At 43.1% G+C, this 18,500-nt stretch overlaps 2 protein-coding genes across 6 annotated transcripts in view; one reads left to right on the top strand and one right to left on the bottom strand.

Annotated features, from left to right (window-relative positions):
• LOC132448531 (glutaminase kidney isoform, mitochondrial-like) overlaps nt 1-2,197 on the top strand; it is a 30,193-nt gene extending 27,996 nt beyond the window's left edge. For all 5 annotated transcript variants that reach the window (XM_060039928.1, XM_060039927.1, XM_060039931.1 and 2 more), the window contains one exon: nt 151-2,197. In XM_060039928.1, coding sequence (XP_059895911.1) covers nt 151-301 — 151 coding nt within the window. In that variant the 3' untranslated portion in view covers nt 302-2,197. The remainder of the gene's footprint in view (nt 1-150) is intronic.
• LOC132448314 (uncharacterized) overlaps nt 2,142-18,500 on the bottom strand; it is a 35,890-nt gene continuing 19,531 nt past the window's right edge. The window contains exons 20-46 of the mRNA XM_060039478.1: nt 17,793-17,984; nt 17,120-17,165; nt 16,461-16,560; nt 15,524-15,534; nt 14,289-14,355; nt 13,705-13,835; nt 13,338-13,482; nt 12,935-13,033; nt 12,499-12,552; nt 12,191-12,269; nt 11,701-11,795; nt 10,998-11,149; nt 10,627-10,779; nt 10,439-10,522; nt 9,884-9,943; nt 9,767-9,796; nt 9,564-9,654; nt 8,987-9,028; nt 8,675-8,758; nt 8,230-8,331; nt 7,809-7,941; nt 5,655-5,695; nt 5,081-5,157; nt 4,823-4,959; nt 3,877-4,053; nt 3,618-3,666; nt 2,142-3,434 (exon numbers count right to left, since the gene is read on the bottom strand). Coding sequence (XP_059895461.1) covers nt 3,248-3,434; nt 3,618-3,666; nt 3,877-4,053; nt 4,823-4,959; nt 5,081-5,157; nt 5,655-5,695; nt 7,809-7,941; nt 8,230-8,331; nt 8,675-8,758; nt 8,987-9,028; nt 9,564-9,654; nt 9,767-9,796; nt 9,884-9,943; nt 10,439-10,522; nt 10,627-10,779; nt 10,998-11,149; nt 11,701-11,795; nt 12,191-12,269; nt 12,499-12,552; nt 12,935-13,033; nt 13,338-13,482; nt 13,705-13,835; nt 14,289-14,355; nt 15,524-15,534; nt 16,461-16,560; nt 17,120-17,165; nt 17,793-17,984 — 2,618 coding nt within the window. The 3' untranslated portion in view covers nt 2,142-3,247. The remainder of the gene's footprint in view (nt 3,435-3,617; nt 3,667-3,876; nt 4,054-4,822; nt 4,960-5,080; nt 5,158-5,654; nt 5,696-7,808; nt 7,942-8,229; nt 8,332-8,674; nt 8,759-8,986; nt 9,029-9,563; nt 9,655-9,766; nt 9,797-9,883; nt 9,944-10,438; nt 10,523-10,626; nt 10,780-10,997; nt 11,150-11,700; nt 11,796-12,190; nt 12,270-12,498; nt 12,553-12,934; nt 13,034-13,337; nt 13,483-13,704; nt 13,836-14,288; nt 14,356-15,523; nt 15,535-16,460; nt 16,561-17,119; nt 17,166-17,792; nt 17,985-18,500) is intronic.

Here is an 18,500-nt window from a genome sequence, read left to right as displayed (position 1 = left end):
ATATTGAGATGATAATTGCAAAATAGGGGTGTGTGATTAAAGATAGTATGAATAGTTAAAGTCCAAGTTGATGTGACTAATATGAGTATCTTTACAATAGCATATTATTAACATTAGTGTTTTTATCCTGGCCTTCTCCCTTGACCCCAGGTGGGGAAACACTCCAATGGAAGAGGCGTTGCACTTTGGTCACCACGATGTGGTCACTATCCTGAAGGACTTCCACGAGAAATACAATCCAATCGCATCAGACACAAACGCCAAGGAGAGTGCGGAGAAAAACCTAGACGGTCTGTTGTAGTACCACCCCCGGGCCACGAGGTGGCGGCGCTGTAGCGCCGAGAGATATCGCAGTAAAATGGACCAAATGAGTGCTGGGTTATTTGGAGTCGGTCTGTATTCACAACAACGGTCCATCTCTCTGAGAAGACGAATGTTCGTTGTTGGTCGTTTTTCGTTTATCATTTTGTTTGACAGGGTTTAACTGGTTAAAAATAGAGGCAATTATAGAATATGCATTGTAGTTTGTCATGAGTTCTCTTTCAGTAATGTTATAGTTTTCCTGGATGTGTTCTGCTTCAGATGTGACCTTTAACTCCACGTTTTTTTTATGTGTGAAGGAAATGCACCAATACTTTTGGAAAGTAATTGTACACTATTATGAAACTATATAAGATTAGTACATATTTATTGTTATTGAACCACTGAACTATCAGGATGTAGATCGGTGTCCTCTTCCAAATTCGGTTCTAGAGTGGGTCAACTAAACAGCTTTGTCACACCCGTATATCGGCAGTCTGATGTTTCGTATCGTATACTGCCCGTTCACGTACACTCTGTCGTGCAATACAGGCACTCCACTGCTTTTTTAGATGTGCAAGGTAACCGTGAATCAACCAGATGAAGTCGGTTTCACAAGGGGAAAATCCCTTGTGTAAGCTGCTCAAGTCGTCATCAAATGTTGATCTAGAATTAAATGACTGTATTTAACTCATTTAACATTTGGACTGACGCTTGATTAAAAAAAATAATAATAATCTTTGAAGTACACATATTACTTAATCTGTTCAATGAGATTCCCCCAGGGATAGCAAACACCAATCCCGGATATAAACTTGTTGTCTGCTAGTGCGTAGATCTAATATTCCAGGTGTTTTAGTCATTTAAGGGTGTGCCTTTTTGTTATGTTCTGAAACAGACACAGCTGAGGCATATACCTTAAAAAAATTAATGACATTTGTTAAACAGCAGTACTAGAAAATGAGGACAAGCACTTTTAGAATCAGTTTAATTTACTCTCCTGTAATACAGCAATACAATAAACAACCCCTGAATATTTATTTATCAATAAATTTGACAAATGCAACTGATTCCTTTTTCGGCTTTGGTTTGTCCGTGCTACCTGCCTCGAACCAAACACAACTCGGAAATTATTGATAAGAATGAGAACCAATTAGCTGGCGTGGTTTGACGTCCACACTTTGATCAGTAAGAAACGGTCTTTCCTGAATTCTGGAATCAGGAGCCAAATTAGTAAGTCAAGTGCAACAAAAAGGGCTACATGGACAACATTACGCTGCAGATGTGATTCTGATCACAACTAGCAATATGGCAATACAAGGCCTCTATCACTGCTGTGCATCAAATGGTGTGTGTGTTTACTAGATGAACATGCATAACTATGTTACATTTGTAACTAGCTGTTATGTCTGGGCTTGAGTGAAATGATGGGGACAAAATTGTTAAGGTCAACTTTAAAAACAAATACATTATTGTGTTAATTGTGAATCCTGTATTACAGAATATCTTACATTGAAGCTTATTAAATGCATTAATTGCATTCTGTTTTAAGGCAAAATTTATAGTTGATATTGTGCAGCCATACCTTTAAAATGTACTTCTTCGGAGGTTAATATAATCGATGGCGTTAAAGATGCATCTGAATGTTATTTTGAACTTGTAGCTTTAAATTAATTGTTTGTCTGTTTTATGGTAATGTTTTGTATCGTTGATAATTGGCTTGTGACATTTTTGGATGATTAAACAATAACAAACTGAATAAGAGACGGAAATATCAGAATGTTAGATGTACAGTATTCTTTGTTTTTAGTTCCTGAAAAGAGTGTACAGTACAGATGTCATTTGCTTTTGGAACATATATTCAACGTTTATTTTAATAAACAAAAACTAAATTGCACCTTCATTGTTTTTTTTTTCTGTCTCGAGAAGTTAAAGTACACAGAAATCAATCAAACCAGAGAACATTATCCGAATCCTTCGGATTGCACATTTAAAGCTTCAACTACGATATAACGAAGCGACCAGGAGATGATATGATTATAATGATATGGAGTACCACAGCAGTCACTTCCTATTTCAATCTTTCCGCACATTAATATTCACTGACAGCAAAGGAAGAAAATAGCACATAAGAGTACTGCAGTCCACCTGGGCTTGGATGCCTACGTTAAACGTTTCTAAGAGCCTTAAAAATGCACAGCCCTTAAAATGGCAACATTTAAAACAAATATTTAAGAGAACGTGGTATATTTGATAGAATTAAATGGTTCACCCCAAAAATGTTGTTCTTCCTACAAGGCAGTTTTTTACGGACGTACAGCGACCCATAGAGGTGTGTGTTGATCACTGGTTGTAATGGTTGCATTCAAAGAATAGATGCAGATCATGTTAAAGCACAAAATACTTTTCTGTTGAATGAATTCAAAATGGGAGATCCCTAGGTCAGCTGAGGAATGCGCTATGATGATTGATTTATGTTGGATGATTTTTGGTCAGTAGCTCATTAAAAATTGTTCTCTTCGAAAACGTTACAGTTTGGAACAGTTGTCCGTTACAGCTGAGAATACCGATCGAGAAACCCGATCAAACGGTCGACAGGTGATGAGGTCATCACCACGGAGAAAGGTTGCCCTGGTCGGTCCAGTCCACGTCTGATAGCAGCTCAATAGTCAAGCTGGTATTCATGCAGTGGTCCACCCATGTCAGACAACCCAGGGAACAGCTCCATCTAGGGACAGAAGCAAAAGAAAGACTGTAATCAAATGGTGCGCTGCAGCGTACAATAAGATACGTTTAAATACTTTGGTTTTTCATCCCAGGCGGGAAATGTGCGTCACTTCAGAACTACTGGCGGAGAGGGCAAAGAATAGATTTTCTTTATACACAGTGTAATGTACGAATATGCAACAAAAATCAAAAAGCATTCTGCTTCTTCGGGGCAGTTCAATTAAAATACCGTGTCGAAGTCCATGTTTCTGATGATGCTGTTGATGTTGATGTTGGGGTCCATTGTGTTGATGCTGGGGTCCATGTTGCTGAGGCTTGTGTCCATGTTGTTCAGGCTGGACTCCATGTTGTTCAGGCTGGACTCCATGCTGCAGTTCTCCTCAGGTGAAGGAGGGGGAGTAGGGTGCCTGGAGAGCAGCAAGCAGCCAAACATCCCTTTACCATTTAGTCCATTATGCGATTATGAAGCTTTTGTTTTTGTTGGGCAAATCTTCTTGGTCTTCAGTATACAGCTTACCTACTGACTATTGTACTATCCTGCTCACTGCAGGGTTTAATCACGAAAGTTAGATGCGTTTTATGTCACTTACACCGACCAATGTCCGGTATTCCTCAGCACATAGCCATCAGTGTTTTCTGCTGTGGCGAGAAAAGGTCAAAGGTCAGTTAAGGGGTACATCGTTTTTTCAGTTCCCATGACTTGATCTTAGCACCTTGCTAATCTGGATAAGAATCAAGAAGCTGCGTGTGCTACGCTACACGGTTTACTGTAATATCGTAGCGCTACTCTAGGAAGAATTGAATAGCTGATTGGCTGTCTGGCCAGAATGGGGGAGCTAGCCGTGCTACCTGGTTTGGTGTAGTACTTCCCGAAGGCCTCGTCCCTGGGGGTGTCTGGGTACAGGTGGAGCAGAGGGTTCACACTCCTGCTGCTGGGGTCTGTGAGACGGTAGTGGCGGAGGATGTCGGCCAGGTTGCTGATCGACAGCTCCTTCTTGTAGGGCTCCACGGCGTGAACGCGGGCCGCTGATGGGGGGCACAAGCAAGAGGTCAAAGGAGAGGCAGGGCACGGGTGTGAGGTTGACGTGTCATCGTGTCTTTCAGCAGTCGCTTTCCTCGAACACAGCTTTCAGTTCATCTCAACCCATTAGCCATCAGGTCGGGGTTAAGGACTCCTGCTCAAGGAGTCCTGCCGGCATACTGTGGACATTTGAACCACGTAGGGCCTCGGCTGTAGTAGAACCCTGCAGTGGTCGGCTTAGCTCAGGAGGCAGAGCAGGTGCCTTGTAACCGAAGGGTTGCTAGTTCGATCCCCAGCTCCTCCTAGCTGACTGTTGATGTGTCCCTGAGCAAGACACTTAAACCTGACTGCTCCTGACGAGCTGGCTGTCGCCTTGCATGGTTGACTCAGCTGTCGGTGTGTCAATGTGTGCATTAACCGATGTAAGTCGCTTTGGATAAAAGCGTCTGCTAAATGCCCTAATTGTAATAGAAAGGTCTAATATACTCTAGGGCTTGTACCTGAGAACTTTGAAATTTCCTTTTATAAAAATACACAAAATGTTGAAATAGAGAATGTTATAATCGAAAATAAATACAAATATATTTCCAGCTCTTTCTACAATTTATATAAAACATTTAATGAATAAAATATATATACAAAATAAATAAATTAGTTTAAACTCAATTATATTAGTTTGGAGATCGTTATGGAGATCGGAAAAAATTGAATTGCAATCAAAATTTGATTAATCGCACAGCCCTAATAGGCTCTTTGGGGTGAGGCAGGACGTACCACCCGTGGAGTGGTCCACCCAGCTGAAGGTGATGGCTCCCTCCTTGGTCTCACTGAAGCGCAGCAGGAAGGTTCCGTGGGGCTTGTCCTTCAGCAGCACGATGGCCGAGTCCCTACTGATGAAGCCCATGATGTGCCTGATGATATCAATAATACTCAATAATTATGCGGTAATTCCCCATACGGAACTGTATTCATTAAAAATATGAATGATTTGAGGTGCGAGTGTGATCCAGCGAAGTTCTTCAGAACTCTTACCCGTCACGCCAAATCGACAACAAGTGATTTTTAATCAGGCTCAGAATGCCCTCGATCCAAACCCAGGTGGCGTCACACTGGCCGCAGACAGACATAGGCAACGCAAGGGTTAGCATAGCAACAGCAGCACAAACAAAAACACAGAGGTATGAAGTCTGAAAGGCATCAAGGTCACTTTATCAGTGAGATGTGCGTTCAATCCTGTATGGCTGGACTATTTCTATGAAGATCAGACACTCATGGTCACAAACAAGGGTTGACATGTGGTTATTACTAGAAAGTAGGCTAAGTAGGGTAGGAAATCCAAAGTGTGGGATCGGTTTGACCCCAGGAAGGGTTAACTCTGCAGGCAAACATTTAATTTGGCCATCCCTCGTCGACCCCAAACATGAGTTATCATTTGAAACATGTATGTAGTCTAACCCCGAACCGAATAGCCTATCTCAGTGTTTTCCAACCTGTGGTACGCGTACTACCAGGATACTGTAGGTGGTACGCCAGAGTTTATTCTTGAAATCGACAAATTTATAATCTCAAACCAAATTCAACAGAAGAGGACATGAGAACAACCTACCTTGTAGAACTTGTTCCAGCTGACAAGGCCATCGGTCTCATCTGAGGAAACAGTCAGCAGTGCGACACATGTGAGAGTGAATGCGTGAATTAATCTCCAGACTGAGATCGCATTTGCTGGACGTGAAAGTGTTAACATTGTGCCACATAATCCCTTAACGAACGGTTTGATCAGGATACGATTGCCACCCGTAACCATCTTTAATGGGGCATCCCTTTTCATTCTGAATGAAAAGTGAATTGGTTTGAAAGAGGTGGGCTTAACCTATGATCACGAGTCGGATGGCAGAATATTAGCGACCAGATGGCGGCGGCTTGGAGCCGTTTCTAACGACAACAAAGTTGGCTGCCGCTGATGTAGAACGGTCTGTTGACTACGCTATCGAGACAGTCCCATGACATGCTATTTGATGTATTCTTTAATATAGGTATTAGTGGGCAACTAACACAGTATTCAAAGACGTTCCTGAAATTCAGCCGTGGTGCAGAGTTACAGCCACTCCGAGCCAGTCGCACATTGAGCTTCCCCCAAATGCGCTGTTTTGGTGTCTGTAGCTATAATGCAAATGAGGAGGAGCGAGGCGGGTCAAGGAGGAGGGTGGGGGTGTGGCCCTGAGCAGCTTGCAGCCACGGTACCATGCGCTCTGTTTACAGTGGATGTATCGCAATGGCGAGGCGCACACAGCCTTTAGCCGTGTTCTGTAAATATTCTAGAACACACGGGAGTCCTGGAGCTCTATATCTAAATATTATCATATAGCCTACATAGATATATCATATAATATATATTATCACGGCCAAAAGCTGTGTGAGCCGATGTTATGAATCTCAAACGACCGCGTTGGGTTCTCCGACGTTCCTGGTTCTTCAACGTCGTCATCAATGTGAAGTAGACTGAACCGCGACAAGGAGGAGAAAGGGATCGTTGCCGGGCAGAGCTTAGGCACCTCCGCCTCCGGGAGACATTCGCCGCCAACAATCCCTTTCTCCTCCATGTCGTGGTTCATGTTCTTGAGGGAGTCAAAGCCAAAGTTCCTTCCCCCCAATTCATTCTCAACCTTGGCTGAGATAACCCCCAATACGAGTCTCGTTGTAGAAATACCAGAGACGAGAGTCCGACGTGTTATGCGCCATAACACCAAAAGCAGAACGGTTATCCAAATAACAAGGAAGTGTACAACATTTGCGTTACAGTCCTGGAGCTCTATATCTAAATAATATCATATAATACATAGATATCTATATCATATAATACATATTATCACGGCAAAAAGCTGTGTGCGCCTCCAGACGATATTATGAATCACAAACGACTTTGTCGGGTTCTGCGACGTCTCTGGTTCTTCCACTTTCACATCAACCTGAAGTCGACTGAACCGTGCGCTGCCTGCTGCCGGCTGCCCGCTGCCGGGCGATGGTGCCTCGCGGCAACCGGCGGCATGTCGCAGTTCATGTACTTCAGCGAGTCAAAGCCAAAGTTCCTTTCCCCCAATTCCTTCTCAACCATGGCTCAGATAACCCCCACAACAGTCTCGTTGTGGAAATACAAGACATGTCAAAGAACCGACAAGAAACACTTGCGTTACAGTGCGTGTGTTCATACACACACATGTGGCACTCGCACGGTCGAGTCTCATTGGCGGGCCAACGTCTCTGGGCGGGCCAGGCAGAGTAAGGGGAGGAACATGATGACGTTTAGGACGTCATCATGCTTGATGACGTCCTAAACACAGACATTCCAAATCAGCGCACTTGAGCCTCCGTTTTTTCAAAAGGCGAGCAGAACAGCTAGTGCTCGTTTTACACCAAACGCAAGTTTTAGCCACTGGGGGACCATAGGCAGGCTAGGGGAACTCATATTTATGTTAGAAAACCTCATAAAGTGAGATTTTGATGTCATGGGACCTTTAAAGAACTGGACGTTATTTTTCCAAGAAAATAAGCACAAATGACAGAAAGAAGTATTTTTCTCTTCGCTCAGTGCTGCGTCGCACGTTTCGTTGCTATGATTGGTTATAGGCCTATCCATTTGCGTCCAGAGACGTTACCGCAACGGGTGCAGACGGAAATCGAAAACGATTCAAGAGGTTCCAGACTAATTGCAGTTTGCAAATCATCTGGCGTCGCCAAGCTAACGTTTCCCGGGCGGACTCACCCACAAACTTGTCCTTCAGCATGGCTAGCTGCTGCTCATCAAGGCCCCGTTCACTCATAGCCTGGAACTGCCAGCTTAGCACCTCTGAAAGTTGTGGCCAGGTTACAGTGGGCGGGGTCAGGAACAACAGATTCTAAAGGAAACAGAATACAGGATGTTGACAGAGCTACTGTGGTAGCCAAGGGGCCACCGGCACCTTTGAAGACCCTTCGGTAAACCTTTGTAACGTAGGATGTCGTAGTGCCGTTGTAGCATGACTTCCTATCATTCGGAACATCGCTGGTTGAAGACCAGGTCAAATATTGTATGCTTGGAAACCCCTTTGTTTTCTTCTTTTTTTTTTTTTTATGAGTCCGGAAGCCAGAAACAAAGCCGAGCAGCAGCCTTGAGCCGGTCGCACAGTGACGAGAAGGAGACCCACCTTTGGCTGGAGGTCCGCCGCCATAGCGCTCCACAGGATGGACGCCCAGGCCCCGTGGCCCTGGGCGGTACTGGAGATGACCACCAGGGGCAGCGTGCTGGTCTGCACCAATCAAGAAGGGTGAAACAGTGGGAAGGGAACACAGTGTGAAACCCCAGGGATGTATCATGAGAAATCACCTGGGGCACAGATCCCGGGCAGGAAACCAAAAACCTGAAAGAGGGCGGGGCTCACGCCTCGTTCCCTGGTCCGTTACGGAGAGTTTTCTATCTCTAGTAAGACTATTCATCTAATGTCTGATTTGTGAGACTAGGATTAGATCAATCTCGGTACCAATCATTTTTGTTGTGATGCCTTTCCACCAGACTTGATTTCATCAAAAACATGACTTGCTAACTCTTAACCCCATCCTAAGTTACGGCCAGAAATCACTGAGCATTCTCACCTCTACCTCCATCCTCAGGCCTGGCAGCTTGAGTTCCATCACACACGTGATGAAATGCAGCTCCTCGGTCACGGCCAGGAGACTCTGGGGAAGTAGGACACTTTCTTAGCCTTGGGCTGAACCCTGTCTTGGCCCAAAGCTAGGTTAGGAGTCAACCCTGGTCTAACCATAGAGTGAAGGCAAAACAATTAATATATTTAGGGGTCTTGGATCAAATCATGCCTTGGGTCAAAATTATTTTACAAACATTAATTAAGTGTTTTGCAGGTATTTAAAAGCTACAAAATAAGGTTGGACAGAATTTTAACGTACTTCAGTTTGTCGGTTGCTTTTATATTTTTCTTCCACAAGTACCTTGAGGGGGGAAAAAAACAACACATTTTGAACATATTATACCATTGCATTCGTCTTTTACTTCAGTCCCGAATGAGATTTAATGATGTACATGTTTTGTCTTACATTCAGAAGAAAGAAAAAGTAGGTGATTAGCAAGTCATATGTATAAGCTGCATATGACCTTATTCATGGGGGGGTAACCTTCCTAAAATCACATTGGGAAGCGCTCTTTAACAGGGATGTTATCTGTTATGTTACCCCCCCCCCCCCTACTAGCCAGGTAGTAGGGGGTTCTGGGTCGGTACCCCAATGTCTTCAGTCTACCTGTAGGCAATCCTGGGCCTAGCTCTAACCCCTCAAGCTCAGTGATCATCTTCGGTTCAAAGCTAAAAGACTAGCGGGCATTGTACAAGTACATTTTTGTTTGTCCCCGGGGGCCAATAAGATTGCAGTAGACACACAACAGGATGGGGAGTGGAAGACAGCGAGATAGGTAGTGACATGGTACACAGAACAAACAAACACCAAGCGATATAGTGAGGAAGTAGAATACCAGGCGCTCAAACTGTGCCACCAAGCCCGTCTTCTCATTAGCATCCATCATCTTACTCACTCCCTTCGGGTTGAAGTGGAACTTCCGGAAACTAGGAATTCACATAAATATATAGATGAGAAATGTCCACTAATGTAATCTATCAAGCAATGTATTAATTACTATATAGTTTACAATTTTTTTATTATTATCTTTTTACCTACCCGTTGACCGCTCCAATTTCATCAAAATCCCTTAGAAGAAAGATAGCATGTGAAATGATGACAAAGCTCCTGTTCACAAAACACTTAAGATTGTATACTATAAGGCCTCTTACGTACTTGTCGAAAATCAGAGTAACTTTAGGCATCCAATTAAATGAGGAGTGATTCACCAGGAACCTGGGGAAGGAATGTACAGTATATATAATATTTTATATTTCTCTCTCTTTAATCTTAATATTATAGAAATCAGTTAAGGCCTAGGGCAAGATCCAAATCGCAGGAGCTGCAATTTTTGAACCTTTTGTACAATTATAACAGCATTTTAACTGAAGGACAGTAGTGCGGCAGAGATGTCCTGGCGCTCACATCTTTTCTCCAGATATATATAAGATAAGTAAGATAAGTGTTGGGTACATGACATGTACACCCGATACAATGTTAAATGATTGTAATAATTCTTTCAAAAGGAAAATCATTCCCACTCAGAGTGAATAATTTAGCCATCGCTTTGTCAGTCCAAATTCTTCGACACATTGCTTTGTATTGTGCAGATGTTGTACCATGAGTTTGTTCAACGATATCTCTGCCAAGCTACCATGGTTGTGATCCACTAAAATTGTCTGTTAGTAACACCTAGACTAGGATGGGACATGGGAACTTATCAGCCCTTACCTTGTTTTGACTGAGAAGCGCACGTTAGTCTTGAGGATCAGAGGTCTCTGAGCAGAGTTGGGCTGTTTCTCCACCACCAGAGCACTGCAAGGCAACACCACCCCTCAGTTACTTCATCCACTCCCAAGAAAAGGGTATGGCACGAGACCCGGTTCACAGGCCACCTATGTAATATATATAGTCCTCACTTTTTCAGGAGCTTTATGAACAGGCAATGTGCGGTCTGCTCACACTGGGTCCTCAGAGACAGGAGGTCACTGGGTGGAAACTGTAGGTCCAGTTCCGGCAGCTTCCTCAGCTGTTGGAGCTGCTTGTCCAGAGCTAACGCGGCCGCCATGAACCTGACACACACACACACACACACACACACACACACACACACACACACACACACACACACACACACACACACACACACACACACACACACACACACAGTGGAGGTGTGCTTATTCAAAGTCATCGAAGTTAACACCAGCCCCAGGTCTAAATGGTCAAGTGCTTATTCAGAGTCATCACACATCACAGCCCGAGGTCATCATGAACATATGTAAAGTACCAGTTCTGCAGCTTGTGTAGACTGGTGTCGATTGGAGCTCCGATGCAGGCCTGCTGCTGTCTGAGCTTCCAGCTCCTCAGCTCCTCATCCACCACCCTGGACACCACCTGCTCTGCCAGCTTCAGCGTGTTCCCGATCAGGTTACACACGTCCTGCACAGCCATCAGACAAACAAATAGGTTAATACGTTTTCATTAACATTTATCGGACACTTTTATCCAAAGCAACTGACATCTACATCAATATTGGAAAAGCTGCACAAAAGGCCCCTTCTCACCTGAATGTTTTGAAATGCCAGATCAAGTTTTTCGGTAAAGGTGGCGGTTTCGGCTTCTCAAAAGACTTCCCATTCACTAAGCACTGGTAGTACCGTTCTATCCATCCATCCATCCATCTATATATATATATGTGTGTGTGTGCGCTTTTGCCATTAACAGTCACGTGCCAGACTTTTACCGGCAATGTTACAGCGTCTTATGCAGGGAAATTGGTGGAAACGATTTGCCTGCATTTTGATACTGGCTAACATTCCAACTATGATGTTAAATTACCGGCACAGTGTGTTTCTAAATACTTTAAGCTCCTCTGATGTAAATCTGTATAAGCAGAGGCAATGTGTACACAAAATGGCTGAGGTCAGTTCCAGATCCACGGGACAGTAGGTTCACACAGATCAAAGTAAAACCAATGTGTGTGTGTGTACCAGTCTGGCTTGATTCAGAGCTTCGAGCATTCGGTCTATGCCAATCTTCCTCATCTGAAGTTGCAGGGAGACTGGTGATCCGTTCAGCTGCTCCACTGGAGATGACAACAAACACACCATAGCAAGTAATCGCTAACCATCATAAAACGTGCGGAAACTTGTTTACATGCTAAACGTAGTGCTGAATCTCTGACCATGCGCAGGATGAATTCATACATTTAATCGCTTAACATGACATGAACATTGGATGCTGTACAATGTATCTCGTAGCTTAACCACATTAACCACATTTGTGTTTACATGGAATTACAAGTTACTCAATTCAAATGATTGTCTTAAATCAGATTTAGATCTGTTAGTTAGCGTACATGTAAACATACTAATTGTTTAAGTGCTTTGGAATTGGTCGCAATGAAAGGGGCATTGAGAGTTTATTTATTATCCTTATAATGGATGTCAGAAACATCAGCCCCTTTCAATCCTGTTGTACCTTCGTCTTGCCACTCTTTCAAGAAGGAGTCATGCTTTCCTAACTGCTCGTCGATTGACTTGATTTTCAAATCAGCCATCTGCAACAAAAGAAAAGGACATGGTTATTAAAAATCTTTTTTTAGACACTGAATAATACAGTGGTTAATGTTCAGATCTGTAAAAATGAGGTAACAGGCCAAATTAAGTTTGGGAACCACTGTAATATAATTCCTAACCCTAAATAGTGACAGTATCCTGTATTCAAAATCTGATGGTTCCACAACCATATTTACATAAGTCTGTGTCTATATAGATCCAAAATACTACCTGAATTTTCTTCTGCAGTTCAATGATGGAGTCGTCCAGCTCTATCTGGCATTCCTGGGAAAAGAGAGGTTTACGTATTTAAAACGGACACCTGCCGTGATCCCATGAAGTGAATGAATCACTGTGTCCTGAAAAAAAACATTTCAATAAGAAAAGGGGACGAAAGTCGATTATGATTCAATCACATATTCATCTCCCAGCCCAAAGGTTATTTGTTTGAACCCCAGTGTCCGCAGTCATCAAACAGCCTTGAGACAACCAATTCAGCCGACCCATCCAAGCCAAGCAAAGAAATGATAATAACCGTGTTTTTTTATATTGACAAAATAAATGCAAATAATTATATGGGCGGCACCCTTATAAGATAAATAAGAAGACGGGTGGGTGAGTGGGGGGTTAACTCACATCGGGCCAATCACAAACTGCCCGCACTGACCTGGAGATTCGCCCTAGTTGATGTAATGATCTTCCGCTCCTCTGACAGACATCGAGAGATGATCCTTGCCATGCACACTGGGTCCGCCTGGAAGCGGGCCTGAGAGGAAGAGACAGCACGGCTCTTAGGATAGGCCGAGCAGAGCCCCGGCGCCACGAGCCCACACCTGCCCCTTCAATACCCCGTCGCTTTATTTGCTAAACTTCAAGTCTTTCGCAAAGTGCTGATCGTTTATTTTCCACTGACTAGTCTCGAAAAAGGGAACTGCATTACGCATCAGATGCGCAATTATTCCTACATAACACAACTCAGGCTACATATCCTTGCTTGAGGATATTTTTAGTCTGATAAGGGAAAGGAGGACACGAATTGATAACATGTGGAACGGAAGCAGTTGGCGTACCCTCGCATCGTTTACTAGTTGTAAATAGTTGGGTCCGCCTAAAATGTTGTTCTGTTGCACAAGACGGCTGTAGTGTTCCTCAACCATGTCCAGCAACTCATCATAACGAGCCCGGGCAAGTCCCTCATCCTCTGCCACCGATTTCCTGCAATAGCACAAAACAAATCCCTTGAGAATCTTGTAAATACCATAACTGAAAGAAAGATGAAATATTACAATTCCGTTGTTAGTGTCCTATTGGAACAATTTAAGAAGGGTCTCTGTCATTCCAGTAGGAATTGTTCATATTCTTAACAAAAGATTTGAAAAATATTTAATCGAATATACTTATGGTTTTTTGTTATTTTTTGGAGTAAGGGTCCTTTACCAATCTTGGGCCTCGATCCAGGCGCTCGCAATGTCTCGGAATTCCAAGGGGAATTGTTGGTGGACATACACCTGGATGACCTGGTTCTGATGCTTCGAGTCAAGGTTCTTCAGCTCCTGCCACTGAGCCATCTAACGACGAATATGAAAAAACATCCAAATCCGTTTAAATTTAGGTTGAAACATCGTATTCACTTAATTCGTAGGCCTATAATTCGTAGAACTATCCCGTTTGTTTATTTCTGACGTCACGGCAATCGAAGTTGAATGGTAAAAGTGATTTAGGCGGCGGCCTAACTATTCTGTCGTCATCTTATTTTTTTCAATTGTATTTTATAAATGTATATGTGTAAAACTGTTCCAAATGAACATTTGACAATCACAATAGATTCTTGGTGTAAGTGCATTGGATCTACAGCCGTGCTGTATTGTTTAATGTGCTTGGGGTATAAAGTTCCGGGTTTTTGATAAGGCTACGGCGGTGATGATAATACATTCCTCCACATTTAAAATCCGAGTACACCTATTAATAGAGCAGTCATTCAATATTCTGACGTTCTCAATTCCCAATATAAATACACTTACCCTTGCTTTGTGATGAATCCAATGGGCATTGAACGCGCACTTTGCGTTCTCTGCGAGTCCGAACAGCCTGGGTCAAACAGCGTGGGCTGGTGTTCCCCAGCCCACACACCGTGGACGGTGTTCAATGAACTATTTGGCCTATTATATGAACTATTAGACAATTGATTTGAACTATTAACGATGTACCTTCTTGTACGTACTTCAACTCCTCCCCACCTACTCCACTCTGATCTTCACACGACTTCAATAGGCTATACAAAAAAAAAAAAAAAATCCCAACGCCTAAAGTAAGCGCTGTGCCTACTTCTTAAAGTTAAAGTTATCGTCTTGATTCCGTGCTGCCCAGTAAGATCGGTGGCCACTTGAAGACTGCTCTGCACCGTCCACTGCTGTCACTAGGCTGGTTGAATGCGCAGCGCACTTCTAAATGCAACCAGAGGAGGAGCGACTTGTGTGAATCACGTGGTTCTCGAGAAACAGAGAGGGAATTCCCCTATCGGGAGAGGGAGACCAAAGGAGAGGGAGAAAACGCGTACAATTTCTTTTTCTTTTTACAGTCCATTAAATAAGTCGTGTTGGGTAAATAAATAGCGTTTGGAGGGTAGATTCAAGTTTTTATGAGTGACTAATTTCTGTCATGTCGTGATTCTAGTGATCTGTGAGGTTAAGGCAGGAGAGGTGGCTGCGACTCCACCTCACACCGCGCACACTTGTTGGCACTCACATTATGGACCATATTTTTGGACACCCTTATCAAGTCAGTGGCATATGACAAAAACATGTGCTTTGATTTACAATCAACAAAACATTAAAAACACAATAAACATATACATATTAAGCCATACTAAGAACGTTATTGATTTGGTGTATCAAAAAGAAAGAAAAAAACGTTAATATGCATATTGTGTTAATGACTAAATAACCACAGCTGTTTCACCATAAACACTCCAAATGTATATATGTTTTTATTTTTTCATTTATAACAACAAAAAATAACAAAAGGGACATATGTGCAACAACAATGTGCATTTGAAAGATATAGATAGGTAGAATAAAAAATAGTAAAAGTAGTTATTTCTAATACAAAAATACAATCCTGGGCTTTGGGACATTGAATTGGAAGCGGGTATCTGGTCGTTGCTAGGTCATAATCTGTTCATTCCGAGGTCTTTTCTAGATTCAGTATGTTGAAACTTTATACAGGAAGGATTTCAGGTGGTCTTCACTCTGAATACGGTGGGCTCATCTAAAGGAGGGAGAGACAGATTTAAAATTAGCAGCTAAGGTTAAGTTCTGGAAAACAGCATTGTGCACGCGGGCATACATAGACAAATTATACATAGACATACATCATGAATATGTGTACGTGCATAATAGCCTGAATTATGAACTGAATTATGAATGTGTACAAGTATATATTTGTGAATTGTCAGGTAGCAGTTAATTCTTATTCAACTTTAACCAAAAGTTTGACTGAATGTTTGCAAAGTGATCATATTTTTGGTGGTTTTTGATTTCTCTTCAAATCGTGATTTTAAACAGTGAGATTGCAATGCAAAGAGGGTTTTTCCCACGCTAAACAAGTGGGAACGGCTGAACCAGGGATGCATTATCAAAGGCTATTTAGACTCCCAAACATTCCCCACGCGTAAACAGATGAGTTTTTAAACATAGATCTAGAATCCAGGTACTTCTTTCTTGTAAACAGGGCCTATGTATCCATTGCCTTGATATCGTCATGTCATCCATAAGGAGTCGAAGGGTAGAGACGTGTTAGCTCTCGGAGGCCTGCAGCTCAAAACAGGTGGATATTGCATTTTAAACCAAGAACCTTTCAGCTAGGAGTCTAAGGCCCAATCCCATTTCTACCCCTTACCCCTTCCCCTTACCCTCCCCCTTGTTTTGAAGGGGTAAGGGGTAGGAATGGGATTGGGCCATAGGCCCAATCCCATTTCTACCCCTTATGCCTTCCCCTTACCCCTTCAAAACAAGGGGGAGGGGGAAGGGGAAGGGGTAAGGGGTAGAAATGGGATTGGGCCTCTTCAACCACTTGGGCCTCTTCAACCACTCTTCAACCACTGCTAGACTAGACTATCCTAGTTCCTGCCACCGATAAGTCTGGTATTTTGGCCAAAGCGGTAGCTCAGTATCTAGGGTTTTTGAGGTTCTTACTGTGTCGAAGCACAGCTGCTGGTGCAGCATTTGGAACACCCCTGGACTCATGGGGGGCTCAGGGGATGAGCAGTGTGTCAGCGGTACGCTCCCGTTGGACCTGAGGCGAATGGAGAAGCAGCTTTACGCTCACCCGGCCGTGTACACTATTCACCTTATTCCCTTAACCCACTGGCCATCTTGAATTATGAACATTGAAGAGGATTCCTGAGGATTTAAGGTCTATCAGTATCGCTCCTCATTCTATATACCCACTCTGTGCGAAGTTCAGGGTTTTGTGGGAAACGACGACAACTTTAGTGTAAATGTCTCTGACCGACGTGTATTAGTTTTAGTTTTTCTCATGGCTATCATGTGGCAGAATGTTCTACTCAGTCAGTATCATTAGCAAAACCTTTCAAAATATTTCTCGTCAGCTCATGGAATCCCTGTTTGGAATAATTTGGAGTTCAAGATGGCCGCCCAAGGAATAAAGCGAAATGGCAGTTAATATCATTAACTTCATTGGATTGGATGGAACCCGTTAGAAACACCAGGATGAGTGTGGCTCTGAATAATAAAAACCGTCATAATTACGCAGTAGACTAAAGCATTATATATATATATGTATATATGTATGTATATGTATATACACAGTATGTTTATAGAGATCCACTCACGGTAGCTCAGAGATGGGGATCAGATTGGCAGACAGGTATGGATGGACTGAAATAAGTAACCAAAACACAGAATCAGAATTGACAAGCAATACACACATTCCAAAAACGTTTTGCTCCTGCTAATAATGAACAATAATGTATGTGCAGTTACAATTTTATTCAATCTGACTTCCATTGAATTGAAGATGCATTTCGTTAAAGGAACAATATAAAACGTTTTTTTTTATGTGCTTTAAAACACATTCTGTCATGTGGACACTGATTTAAGGCTACAGGGATCAGGTTTCTGGCTTTGACTCTGCAGCAGTGTAACCAAATCTAATGTTCTCCAGTGAGACACGCTTTGGAGGGAACGTGGATTTGGCAGGGTTGGGAGACAGTAGGGGGGGGGGGGGGGGGGGGGGGGCTGAGGGGACTAGTGTTTTTTTTATTGCACACATATTGTACCTTTAAGGAGCTGGTAAGGGTTAGGAGGGCATCTTGCTCTAGGATGCCTACAGGTTAAGCTGAAGACACAGGGGTCTTTCCGCTGGGAGTCCATCCCTCTGGCGGCCATGACACTATCTTTCCCTCCTCACTGTTAGTTTAAATCCCTTGAGTCATTTTGAGTCGGGACCCAATTTGGAACATGGTGTGTAAACAAACCCAAACAAGCACCGAACCGTTCCGTTACCTTTGCTCTGGGGGCTGGTGTAGTACCGGCTGAAGGCCTCGTCTTTGGGGATGTTGGGGTACAGGAACTTGAGGGGGTTGTCGGTCACCAAGCCCTCCGAGATCACCTTGTAATTCCTGAGGATGTCGGCGAACGGCAGGGCTATCAGGCGGCTCTTGGTGTATGGCTCCACGGAGGTGAAGTTTGACTCCCCTGTGGTGAGGGGCATCATAGCGAGACAAGTGTTCGGGTGAAAACTGAGCTCCACAGATGCAGTAGAGGGGCTCCATGCGTGATATCCCCCCCTTTTATCAATCCCCGCATTGAGAGCAGACTCAGCAAGGATGCAACAACAGTAGAAATGGCGAGAATCACAAGGTAAAAAGTACAATAAAAATGAATTGTGTTTTACTTGAAACGCGTTAGTGTAACCACCACTGCCTAGTCTACTTAATGGTTTATACAATCAGACTAAACAAACAAATGAATAATAGTCCACCCACTAATGTTTCATCGCAGTGTGAAACAGTAGTGGCCACTTCTGCTCTCTCTTCTAGAAGGTCGGAATTAGAACAAATTAATATCGTCATCTTCAGATCCCCGTTTTCAGGTCAATTAAATCCACGGTTCTGTGCCTGAACAGTAATAATGATTTCGTTTTTAAAAAAAAAAATTTTGTTAAAATAATTGTTGGAATGTTTTGAGCCCTGGTTCGGATTTTCTATCGGG

The sequence above is a fragment of the Gadus macrocephalus genome, chromosome 20 (assembly GCF_031168955.1).
Source record: "Gadus macrocephalus chromosome 20, ASM3116895v1".
Classification (NCBI taxonomy): Eukaryota; Metazoa; Chordata; class Actinopteri; order Gadiformes; family Gadidae; genus Gadus; species Gadus macrocephalus.
Note: the sequence above shows the minus strand (reverse complement) of the source record. Positions and strands in the feature narration are given on the sequence as shown.